General features: G+C 39.6%; 2 protein-coding genes across 2 annotated transcripts; both read right to left on the bottom strand.

The window, feature by feature from the left end:
* Positions 1-4,406: 4,406 nt before the first annotated feature.
* Positions 4,407-7,376, bottom strand: scpp5 (secretory calcium-binding phosphoprotein 5). Its single transcript, XM_080418323.1, has 11 exons — positions 7,298-7,376; positions 7,082-7,156; positions 6,898-6,951; positions 6,645-6,719; positions 6,166-6,216; positions 5,970-6,038; positions 5,589-5,618; positions 5,462-5,500; positions 5,306-5,365; positions 5,107-5,193; positions 4,407-4,888 (listed from the first exon to the last, which is right to left on the bottom strand). The coding sequence occupies exons 2-11, from the start codon at positions 7,133-7,135 to the stop codon at positions 4,829-4,831; spliced, it is 579 nt and encodes a 192-aa protein (XP_080274449.1). The 5' UTR covers positions 7,136-7,156; positions 7,298-7,376; the 3' UTR covers positions 4,407-4,828.
* A 961-nt stretch (positions 7,377-8,337) lies between these two features.
* On the bottom strand, positions 8,338-11,314 carry scpp7 (secretory calcium-binding phosphoprotein 7). The gene is made up of 9 exons (XM_080418449.1): positions 11,275-11,314; positions 11,015-11,079; positions 10,599-10,640; positions 9,983-10,030; positions 9,821-9,862; positions 9,501-9,560; positions 9,271-9,387; positions 8,845-8,899; positions 8,338-8,530 (listed from the first exon to the last, which is right to left on the bottom strand). The coding sequence occupies exons 2-8, from the start codon at positions 11,066-11,068 to the stop codon at positions 8,849-8,851; spliced, it is 414 nt and encodes a 137-aa protein (XP_080274575.1). The 5' UTR covers positions 11,069-11,079; positions 11,275-11,314; the 3' UTR covers positions 8,338-8,530; positions 8,845-8,848.
* Positions 11,315-12,033: the final 719 nt, after the last annotated feature.

Genomic DNA, 12,033 nt, shown 5'->3' with positions numbered 1-12,033 from the left:
AAACGGACCAATCCTGCAAACTTTGGAAGTCAACCTTAGCCAATCAGGATGGAATATGAAATATCGGACAGATGCGTCTTGATCACATGACTATAGAGATACTCTGTACCGATTTGCGTGATGTTTGGATAAAATCTGAAGGATTAATATCCAAAAATGTATTTGACATAAGTCGGCCTCCTGGTGGCGCTGTAAAAAGCAGATGTAAAAAATGCAGTGCAGATGTTTTTCCTTGGTCCCTAGGGAGTAGGCGTGCAAAGTTTCACGCAGATCGGTGCAGTTATAGTTAAAAATGCAAATCGGCCTGTTATAGCGCCACCATGAGGCTGATGTGAAAACTTTTAAGTGCCATTTCTTCCTCGGCCTAGTGGGAATGTGCGTGTGCAATTTTATGGAAATGGCAAGCTGCGTTCATGATTTGAGGCAGTTTGTTCAAAACGGACCAATCCTGCAAACTTTGGATGGTAACCTTAGCCAATGAGGATGGAATATGGGAAATGGGACAGATCAGGGTTGATCATGTGACTATAGAGATACTGTGTACCGATTTGCATGAGGTTTGGTAAAAAACTGTAGGAGTAATGGAAAAAAATGGGTTTTGCACAAATCGGCCTCCTGGTGGCGCTATAACAGGGCCATGTGAAATATTTGAGGCAGAGGTTCTGAATTGGCATCCAGGGAGTGTGTGTGCACAGTTTCGCAGCGACCGGGCCAACGGTGCCGGAGATTTGGTGCTAACACACAGACAGGACACACGGACGGACGGACGGACGGACGGACGGACGGACGGACGGACACACGGACACACGGACGGACGGACAGGGGCGAAAACATACTCTCTCGCCATGCCTTTCGGCCTGGCGGAGACAATTAATAGTTTGCAATACTACACCACCTTGGGAGTTTCACCCAAGGAATCCGTTAAAAGTACTAAGGTAACGGATCTGAATGACAACACGGGTTCGTAATTGTAAAGAAAGGTCAAGATGACCAAAGTGTATTATTTTAAACTGGATTAAAACATTAGGATCGGCCAAAGTCACAGATCAAATTGAAATTACTTTTAAATTAAGTTGTTTTATTAATTACAATCTACATTGTTGAAAAAGGTAGAGCCCAAGTAGCCTACTATAACACATAAAATACCCTTGCACACCAGCACAGGCTGGTAAGAGTATAGCCACAGTTAGACTGTAGGGGGAGGAGAGAGAAAAGGGTTGAGGGTTCAAACAATTCTCTACAGAACACACTTGCACACTAGGGGGATTAGGTGAGGGGGTTGGGTGAGGGGGTTGGACAAAAGCCCTCCAGACAGTTCTTCCCCACAGTGTGGGGTGGAGGGACCTACACCTCGGCAGTCAAGGTGTACGTGTAAGGGATGGCAGACACATGATTAATTCCCCAATGCCATAGTGGAGAAGCCTCAGGTTAGGTGAGGTTTGGCCCTAACATCTGGCCCAGGGGTCTATACACGGACAAACATGTCAAGACTTGGCCATGTCTGCAGCCCCGTCTCTAGGTTTTCTTCAGAATAGGTAGGACACTGATTTAATGAATGCAGAGATAGTGGTGTAAACTAACAAAAGTACCAGTACTTTGTTACAATACTTCTATACTTGAGTTTATAGCCCATTCATCACAACTTTCACTTTTACTTCAATACATTTAAAATAAGAAAATATTCTTTTACTCTACTACCTTATCATAGGTCACCTCGTTACTCGAATCAAATCAGAATACAAAAGTCTCTCATCATCATCATCATGATATTGGATTTTCCAGACTGTTCATATTCACAACAGGCACTCTGATCAAGACAAGATGCCTGCTGTCCATTGTTGTATGCTGATGTATAAAAAAGGTTTAAACTGGTTAAACAGATTCTGATGCTATTAAGCAGTTTTTCTGGGGACCCCCTGGAACCCCCTCAAAGACCCCTGGGGGTCCCCAGACCCCACTTTAAGATCCGCTAGCCTATAGGGTGCCAGACAGTACACCCAGAAACGCTACTGCCGTGAACCATTCCAAAAAAAGTCTTCCGTGCCAATGAATGACCTGATTTTAACTTAATTTAACAGGAGGGCTGGGCTTCCCAAATGCCCTTTTACGTTATCACTCTAATAAAGACACTGCCAGACAGGTATTCAAACCTTGTTAAACCACTTATCAAACGGTGGCAGATACAGAATGTGCCTAATGACTGGGCCTGGAAAAATCTGTCTGAGCCCTGTCTGTTTATTAAGCTTATATTAATAATGACCGGAGGATGATGTCAATATGACAATTATTTTCACTGTCTCTGATGTCTTTAATGCTTTGAAAAGTTCAAAGCTATCAGTTCAATTTAGAAAGAAGGCGAAGTAGAAAGTAGACAAAAGTACAGAGATGGCCATGGAAATAATAATAATAACAAACTTTACTTTTAAAGCAATTTTTGAAACATGGGTTACAAATTGCTCCATCTACGCCTTCCCTCAGCTTTCCTTACTGTCTTAATAAAATAAAGTGCAAAGGGCTCCCTCTTTAAAAACGCAGCATGTGTTTTCCATCCTGTCTACTGGACTAGCATACATTTAGGGTTAGATCTAAAAATGTATGCGTTTCTGGTAATATTATTCACCACTCAATTTGTCTGTGGCAAACATTTTGATTGAGGAGTATATGTGTGTGTGTGTGTGTGCGTGTGCGTGTGCGTGTGCGTGTGCAAGACTACGATATGCTACTGAGGATATGCTCACAGTATGGTTTTGATTTTAATACAATTAATAAAATAAAATACAATGCTAAAAAGAGTAAGAGGATGATTGTCCGAAGTAGGAGACAGAAGACAGACAATCCACCTTTTCTGACTTCTATCTGGCTGGCACTGCCCTTAGTGTGTGCAGTGAGATTACCTATTTGGGCCTATTTATATTATCTCCAAAGACCTTTCAGATGACAAGGACAGCGGCGGAAGCTGTATGCCCAAGCGAACATACTGTGTCGTAATTTAGCATGTGCTCGGTACCTGTGAAGATCTCTCTTTAGATCCTTTTGGACACCACTGTATACTGTCCACCTTTGGTGTCGCTACAGGCAAGGCAGCATCAGACGACTCACAGTGTATTGACTGCATGAGGCTGCTGCTGAGAGCTCCAAGAAGGTCCAGTGCAAGCCAGATGTTTGTTCGTGTTGGGGTACCCACTTGCTCTGCTGTGCTACGTAACCTTATGTACAGGTTTATGTGTAGAGCATCTGGGTCAGTAAATGACATAATCGCTGTCATAACGGACCCTACACGCAGTTCTGTCAGGTTCTCCTCTAGACTATGGAACCATTGGCACACATGTCTGTGCGCCAATGTTTTTTTAAATTTATGTATTCTGTTATTTTATTGTGTTGTGTTGTATAATTGTGATATGGATCTCCCTGGGTCTGAAATAAAGTTTGAATTGATTAATAATTAGTTGGACATTGGGTCCAACAGTCTGCCAGACTTCCTTGAAAGGGCATGGTGGGACAATATCAGTAGGACAAGATGGATGCAGGTTTTAATTGAAAAGTTATTGCCAAGCAGGAGCAGGAGAGAGTGCCCATTTATCAGCGTCAATTTTATAGTGTTTCAGTTCCAATTTTGTCTGTTTACTTCTTTGTGTCATCACTTCTAATTTCCCTTGTTTAATCTGTATCCTGTGTGAGTTCTCTATCCTGATTGGACAAACTGATACTGTATACCATCCTGAAAAGGCATTTTCTGTTTAATAAAGACCTGGAGAGACATGGAGACCCCTGAACAAACACACAGTAGCAATGAGTACTCTTTCCCTTTCTTGAAACTTGTGAGGTTTACAGAAATCCCACTGACTACCCCCCCCCCCCCCCCACACATACTGTACATACCCACACACACACGCCATTGTCATTAAAAAAACTAATTATTTAACGACATACGCACACGTTTGCCTGCATGTGTGCAGGACTATGACCATCATGGCATCATAGCACATGACAAGTGAAATTAGGCCCTTTCAAACCTGTGCTGACAACTGCTACTACCTGCAGGTAATAGAAGTGAGAAATGTATGTGATACAAAGCTCGAGGCAAGAGAGCCATGTGAAGGGGAGACAGTCATAAATAGTTTTAAAGATGGCGCCTGTCTATCAGTCTATCTTTTGAGAGACAAGTGTGAGAGTGCAGATGGGAAAGATCTGTTGTTACTGGCCCCAACCCTCAGGGCAGAGGATGAGGAGAAGAAGGATTAAACCAGCAGTCTGTTTGAGGTACCCTACGGTATCTGCTACAATGTCACATCTCACAGCGTGGAAGCTTTCCTCGAGCAAGTGTCAATTATGCGCTCATTTCATCAAAGGATATCTGGTTAATTTATGTATCAATGATAGACAATATGAAAATAAAGGCTGAAATGTTGCTTGAAAATGTAGATTTTAATTCTCTAAGAAAAGTACATTTGAGAGAGACATTCAAAATGGACATTAAAGTTTGCAGAGGTTCTTTCTTTCTGATATAATGTACATTATACAGTGCTGCATTTATCTATTACATAAAGGAGTCAAAAGGTCCACAGCGGGTTTGCTTTCATCTATCGAGACTAATGGAGGAAGCTGGCAATTCTTTGGGCTTCTTCAGACAAAAGCTTCATGCTATGTGATCTTGTAATGGTTTATTCCGCAGATTAATCTCAGTGGCAGTCTACAGATGCAGGGTACTTGTTTGAGCCTTTGCTAGCATAGATTTAACAATTGCCTGCATACAGGCAAAAATACATATAAAACCATCTCAATCTGCCTGTGAATAAACAGCATTTATTTCATTGCAGTTGTCAAAATGTTAACCTTGGTGGAATAGTCTTGCATCCTGTGTGTCCATGTTTTGTTGTTTGGCTGGAGCCTGCAGAGACAAATAAATATTTAAAAGAAATATACTATTAACAAAAAGGCATTACACTGAAGAGCTAATCTTAAAAGAAAAGGACAATTTGCATACTTTCATACAGTGTGTTATTCACTCTAACTGGGATTTTTGGGTGAAACACAGTAGGATTGCTGTCTGTATGACAATGTATAGTTAGAACACATACATTTAAATGAATAGGACTGGATGCTTACCTGGCTTGCCTGCACAGGCTGGTCCTGTGGAACTGGTTGTAAAGGAGCCTGGGACTGAGGTGGATTAGCATCAGCAAAAGTAGCAACCTGGAAAAACAAAGACAGTGGGTTCAGAAGAGAGCACTTGAAGATATGAAAACACGTAGTGCAATAATCTAATCTCACCTCTGGCCTCAAATTAAACAATGTCTTTACTCACATTAGGGGTTTGCTGCCTTTGCTGGGGTACAGTTTGGGGAGGATATTCAAATGGGAAGATCTGTAAAAACACAATTACAGATCAGTGAATTAAACACTTATTCTAAGGTTCAAAGGAGTCACATACTGTATGAATCTGGAGAGGGTTGTGTCTTACATTTGGAAGCTGTGGCATTGGTGGCATGTTTGGTATGATCTGAAACAAAAGTAAATAGCTTGAACATGGTATCTAAGACACTGCAGAAGTGAGTGAATATTTGTATCTGCTCAGGTGAAACGTTTACCTGATGCTTGTTGAAGTCATAGGGGTAGTACTTGAAAAAAGAAAGGATAGGAGTACATAAATGAAAGGCAGGAACACTGAGTAAAACATGTTTCCTCAGATACATTCACCACAGAGGAATTTCTAATTTGAAGCAGTGAACTGATATGATCTATGCAAAACTAAGACATTATAGTAGTTGATATACATTTAGTCAATAACAGACATTTGCAGAAGTATAATTTTGTGAAGTCCATGTGCGCAGTCAGTGATAAGTCATGATTCAACAGGTTCTAAATTGGGCATATCACGTATCCTTGAGCAATAATTGAAAGAAATTGTGCTTTTCAGGTACAATAATGCCTGTAATCTCTTTAATCTCAGGGGGTAAACCAACACTTACAATTTCCACACTCTGTCTTCCTGGTGCCTGGGGTATGGAGTACTTGATGTATGCCTGAGAGGGAAAGGACTACAGAAAGAAAGAAAGATGACACAAGTTGAAAATGAATGAATGGGGGGAGTAATTAGGGGAAGCTTTTAAATTCTCATTTGTCAAAGTCATGTGTGTTCAGGGAGATTTTGTATGCCATGTTAACCTGTCCAGGCATTGAGGGGCCTCCACCACCGCCAAATCTGTGTGGAAACACCTTTAAAAGAGCAAATAATTGAGATCGTGAGTGACATGTGTGACAGCATCATACACTGCTACAGATCAATGAAAGATGTTATTTACTGCCTCTTCAAGAACAATATACACATCAATCAAGTGCACAGCAACATCTGGAGCGATAATTTAACCACTTAAACCCCATCTACTACATCAATAGTACATCAATATCACATCAATAGCCAATCTACACGCTCGTGACATGTTGATGAGCTTGTAGATCTTCTATTTTTTGCCAAATGTCCGCCTATTTTAACCAGATGTTCGTTCACCTATTATAACATTCCCATAATAGGGATGCCTGGGTTTGAGGGGTTCACTCTGAAAGTGTAAACATGTATGATATATTATCCCATTTCCAGTCCTTAGAGTCAATAACTAACTGGGAGAAACAGGTGAGAAACATACTATTTCCATGCTGATGGGAGCCATTCCAGGTGATATTTGAGGCATTGGGTAATTTGGGTAGGCACCATTATTAACCTGCGAGGAAATGAAGCCATACATTATAGACTGCAAAAATTATCATATGCAAGCATCACAAAGAAATGTATTCAACAGAGCAATCTTTCTGCATTTATTCACCTAAGTCGCAAAATGACCTACATGAATGAAGATTGGAGTACAGAAAGAATAAAACGCTAAACAGAATGTGCATTACCTGTGTGGGTGGTCCTTGTCTGGGGCCACCAAAATGAGGTAGGTAATGTAGGAACTATGGTGGAGGGAGAAATATTTGCCCAAAGACAATGTGGTTAATTCAAATTACATTCCCCCCCCCCCCCCCCCTCTATTGAGGCAAATTCATGAAAGTGTCAACAGCCATGTCTATCTCTTTAACTTACTGGTGCAGCAGAGGCTGTGCTGGCCAGACAAAGGCACAAGATGGCAAGTTTCATTTTGACTGAATTCTGCAAGAGCTGCAGATAGAATTCGCAATCAGTTACATGGAACATATATATAGAAAACAATGTAATGCAATAAAAACCAAATGCATGCATATTTCTCTACCAAACCGCATACAATGTCATTTACTTATTTTGAAGTTGTTGATATCTCACCTTCTGCAATAAAGGTAGTGAGGATGAGGGTACAGATGGGGATGAAAGTCAGTCCTTCATATTCTCCACTGAGATATTCTGGCTTTTAAAGGTTGTCCGTTCATCTCAGAGCCAATCAGAACAAATGGTTGTGACGTTACCCAATGACTAGTTATGGGTGTCTAGTCTTGTGCTTTAGTAAATGACCAGTGGTCAAATCCACATTTTGTGTAATAGCAGCCTTTGGTTGATTATACTGTCTAGTAGGGTGAACGCCTCAGCATAATTTACTCCTTATTCCGGAAATTGTGGCATACTGTATTTATACCATGGATATTTATTGTACTGCGGCTGCACCACTGTGGTATTTTGACACAATAACCAGAAAGAATAGTATCTGGCCCAATTTTAGTTGTTTTGTCTTTTGCTGGATGGCAACGCAATCCTTAGAAAACATGACAGCCTACTACCACCACCTAGTGGAGCAGAACAAACATGTCATTCATTCACCTGAGTATTAGTAGTATGTCTATTACAGTAGTATGAGGAAAATATATCAGAATAAATAGGTGTGTCGACAGGTTCATGGTAAATGAATGCAAAACCTCAGCAGTTAAAAAGTGAATTAAGATCTTGATGAAGCCATTCAATGACTGTGTTGGTCTGCCTGTGTGTTTGGCATACACAATAAAGCTTGTGAAATGAGTATTTACAGTGAAGTGCTCAAATTGCAAGGATAGACAGTTACAGATTACATGTAATGAAATTGCAGTAATGATTACAGTACAAAAACTTATATTAACCCTATATTGGTAATGAATTTGTAATAAGATGACTTATGTATATATTTGATCCAATATGTTAATTTATTTGACTATTGCTATCTAGAACAAATGGATGATAGTGATCCCAAAGATCAATATTCTGCTAAATTTGATTAATCCGATGGAAACAGAATGTTTCTTTACATTATTTTGTACAGAGACACTGGGTTGGGGCAGTTTCCTCAATGCCACTGAAAGGTATTCATGTACAGTAAAATACAAATTAAACACAACAGATTAGTTGATCATTTTTTATTATCAAGCACCTTGCTAACAGATTTGACAGAATTACAGTAGCAAAAAAAAAAAAATCTTCAAAAGCTGTATTGAAAAAGGGCATCATAGTGTAGCACCAAATGTTACTTTGGGTAGATAAAGGCAGCGATGGCGGGACATCTTTCACGTGTGGTCAAGCTGTGGCATTGGGCATCTGAATATGGAGGAGAAATAGCACAAAGATCAGTAAAATGTCTGTCTTAACCCCCCCCCCCCCACACACACACACACACACACACACACACACACACACACACACACACACACACAAACGCACACACACACGCACACAGACATAGACACACACACGTTAAACTTCACTATAACAACTTGTTCTGTAAATATGCTGAGAAACAATTTCAAGGATATTTTAAAGATATTATCTAAAAGTTGACATTTGCTGTAAGTCACTTTAGTGTGTGCATGTGTGAGGGGGGATCAGTGTGCAAATAGGCTGTGCTTACTCACATTTTTACTCTTCTTCTTCTTCTTCATCATCATCATCAGTCTTGCGTTTGCGAGCCTGAAATAAGTATGGGTTTCAACCAGTAATAATAACAATTTTGCACATTTCACATGGTTATCCGTTACAAATCCAAACCTCAAAGTGTACGACCGACTCCCTCCTTTCTCATTGTAGGAAATGGATCTGTTGCACTTACTTAATCCTATACACCATTCATAATCATAATCATACTTGATCCTATACCATTCATAATCGTAATCATACTTGATCCTATACCATTCATAATCATAATCGTACTTGATCCTATACCAATCATAATCATATGGTACCTATACATACTGTATACCTTTCAATAGGCCTACATGCTGATATTTATGCAGCAAAAAAAAAACTAAGTTATTCCTTGGAAATGGGAAACTTAATCTTACCCGGGCAACTACAACTTGTACGACAGGGGCAGCAGGGACGACGGGGGCAACAGCAACAGGGACAACGGGGGCAGCAGGAACAACTGGTGCAGGCGGGGCAAAACCGAAGGGATGGAGCTTTGGAAAATGTGAAAGATTTGGAAAATAGGCAATGAGCTCACACTGTTGATGTACTGTAATTAATGGTGTTGTGATTCCAATCTCATGAATGGAAAGCTGGTGTCACTCACAATTTCAAGGCTCTCTTTTCCCGGTCCCTGGTAAATTTTCTGCTTGACAAAGCCGCTGGTCTGTTGATGAACACACATGTGCATGACTACATGCAAGCAAACGCACAGATGCTCACAGACAGACACTCAAGCCCAAGTGTTTTTAACTACCATACTAATACATATTACTTCATTTGTGCATCAGTATGGTATTGTCAGGTTTCATACTTTATACTGTAGCTTACCATGGATTTAGTAAACCACCATGTGTCATAATACACATACATTGCATGCAATATAACCAGAACAGCTGGCTAGAACAGAATAATTTCACAACTCACAGCTCCTACAACAGGCCGTCCCAGGGCATCTACTGGGAGGATCTATAATAAAGAAACACAATGCAATTTGACAGTCAATAACTTGTTACGATGATAAAGTAAAAGAGTGGTTTTAAAACTAGATTTCCTATCCAAAGGAAATCTGCAAAATGTGACCCTTACCACTTCCAGATTTCTAACTGGCACTCCAGCTGGGGCAGCCTGAACAGCCTTTAAAGAACACGTTCATACAATTAATTCATTATGCATACAGTATATAGACATTTTGTTTTTATAAAAGTATGAATCCACTGAGAAATTTCCATCTGGTGCAACTTGTCAACGAAATGTGAACGCCATAATAAATGAATATACATAGCAAATTCCTGAGTGTTCATTTACGTCAGGATTTTGCAGTTTATACCATACAAATTAAGAACTATTTCGCTCAGAGCGCTTGAGCTTGAGGAACATATTTTTTCATGTCAAGGACCCCCAAATTGACATCTATCAAGCCCCCCATCTGAAACTATTTTGTGCCACAAGATTTGTGCTGTTATAATGTTTCAAAAATATATTTTTTATTTATTTATTGAAACTAGTAGATCTACAAGCTCACAACTCGTCGCAATGCCAATGTATATACAGTAGGGTTAAAGTGGTTTAAATTATTTCGATACTTTATTAACTCATTTTGCTGGGGGCCGCCTGGAACTCCTTCAATGACCCCTGGGGGTCACCAGACCCCACTTTGAGAATCAAAATGTGTTCATCTTGAGGTCTCAGGTGCTTCTCTTACCTGAGCTGTGGCATGATAGAAGTCAAACTCCATGTAATTTTGCTGCAAGGGAAAATGAAATGAAATACAATTTAGTGTAGCACTTTTTATTTTCTTTCTTTTTGTAATTTGCTCTGGATAGCATCTGCTAAATGCCTCAATTGTAATTAATAATACATTATTAGGGCGCGCTCCCACCGCACTTTTATTTTACCTCTGGGGCAGAATCTGCCAATGCTTTGTCAATGCAAATGCGTGGATTCTTGAAAAAAATCTGCAAGAGCATGAATAAAAGGTAAAATAAAAGTGCGGTGGGAGCGCGCCCTTACAGTATTTAAGTAGTGCTGAAACTAAATATCTGAGGTTGGTATTTAGAAACTAAATAAAAAACTAATAATAATTCAGAAATGCATTAGAAAATAATATAATTTCCTTACAGGAGCACAGAAGGCAGTCCCGAGGACACAGGTGAACAGCAGGAAGACTTTCATTTTGAATGAATCTGTCAAACAGAGTTATGAGTTAAATATACTGTGGTACAAACTACCTCACCAATAACACGAAAAAATATATATATTTTGCAATCCTAATAAAACATTAAATCATATTATTAGAATAAAACAAACACATTTTTTTTTTTACATCTAAAATTTCCCCTAAAAACATTAAAATATTGATTTAATTGATCATACATTACCTTTTTTCTAGCACTGTGCAAGTACTGACAAAGATCGTTGCAGAATGGTGACTGGGGAGAGAGCAGCTCCTTTTTATTTGCTTCCTAAACAAAGGTCCATTAAACATTTGACAGGTATTGGTGATCAGCCAAGCAACTGTCTTTTATCACTCAGAGCATGCTGTAGCAGCTACTACATATCTCCCTGAGGAATCTCACAGATTCATTTGGCTTGAGATGTACTGTACATGAATTATGGTTGGTCTTCTCATCCTGTCTCTTGTCTGGTACCCCTTTATAACATCTAAAGAGGTAATGATATCACTCATGGCTATATGCATATGTGATGAATGGTATAGAGAAGATAGATAAATGATTGGTTTCAAACCTGACTGCACCACAGTTATGAATGATAAGATATCTTAAGTCTGGAGTAGTAGGGTTTTTCCAAAACATGAAAATGTGAAATATTGTGAAGAAGAGGCTTAAACTTCACACAGAACCCTAACCCTACAGTTGTACTGTAAATGTTTCTATTTTAATAACCATGCAAGCGGCCTGTTAAGAGCTGACTGCCTGACTATACAGTAAAATCATTTTGAACACTCAATCACTTTTTTTTTCATGTATATTTTATCTGCGTCAAAGGGGGAGAGAGACAGGACATGGTCCGCTATAATTAAAACAATAACAAATGCTATTTGAATTTGGAATGTATTTGCATTTGCCACAGGGGGGCCGCAGCTAGAGGCTATGGCTATTTGTGGGTCCTTGGCATGG

The sequence above is a fragment of the Gymnoscopelus braueri genome, assembly GCF_963280865.1.
Source record: "Gymnoscopelus braueri genome assembly, chromosome: 2".
NCBI classification, from domain to species: domain Eukaryota; kingdom Metazoa; phylum Chordata; class Actinopteri; order Myctophiformes; family Myctophidae; genus Gymnoscopelus; species Gymnoscopelus braueri.
This window is presented reverse-complemented; position numbering and strand designations above follow the sequence as displayed.

Excerpts from the sequence above, each read along its gene's own strand:
- scpp7 (XM_080418449.1), bottom strand. The coding sequence starts at position 11,068 with ATGAAAGTCTTCCTGCTGTTCACCTGTGTCCTCGGGACTGCCTTCTGT. Across the intron at positions 9,388-9,500 it reads GAAAAGAGAGCCTTGAAATT|CTCCATCCCTTCGGTTTTGC; the intron begins GTGAGTGACACC and ends CATTTTCCAAAG. Across the intron at positions 8,900-9,270 it reads TACAAGTTGTAGTTGCCCGG|GCTCGCAAACGCAAGACTGA; the intron begins GTAAGATTAAGT and ends TACTTATTTCAG.
- scpp5 (XM_080418323.1), bottom strand. The coding sequence starts at position 7,135 with ATGAAACTTGCCATCTTGTGCCTTTGTCTGGCCAGCACAGCCTCTGCT. Across the intron at positions 6,039-6,165 it reads GCCCCTCAATGCCTGGACAG|TCCTTTCCCTCTCAGGCATA; the intron begins GTTAACATGGCA and ends TTCTTTCTGTAG. Across the intron at positions 5,501-5,588 it reads ATGACTTCAACAAGCATCAG|ATCATACCAAACATGCCACC; the intron begins GTAAACGTTTCA and ends CTTTTGTTTCAG.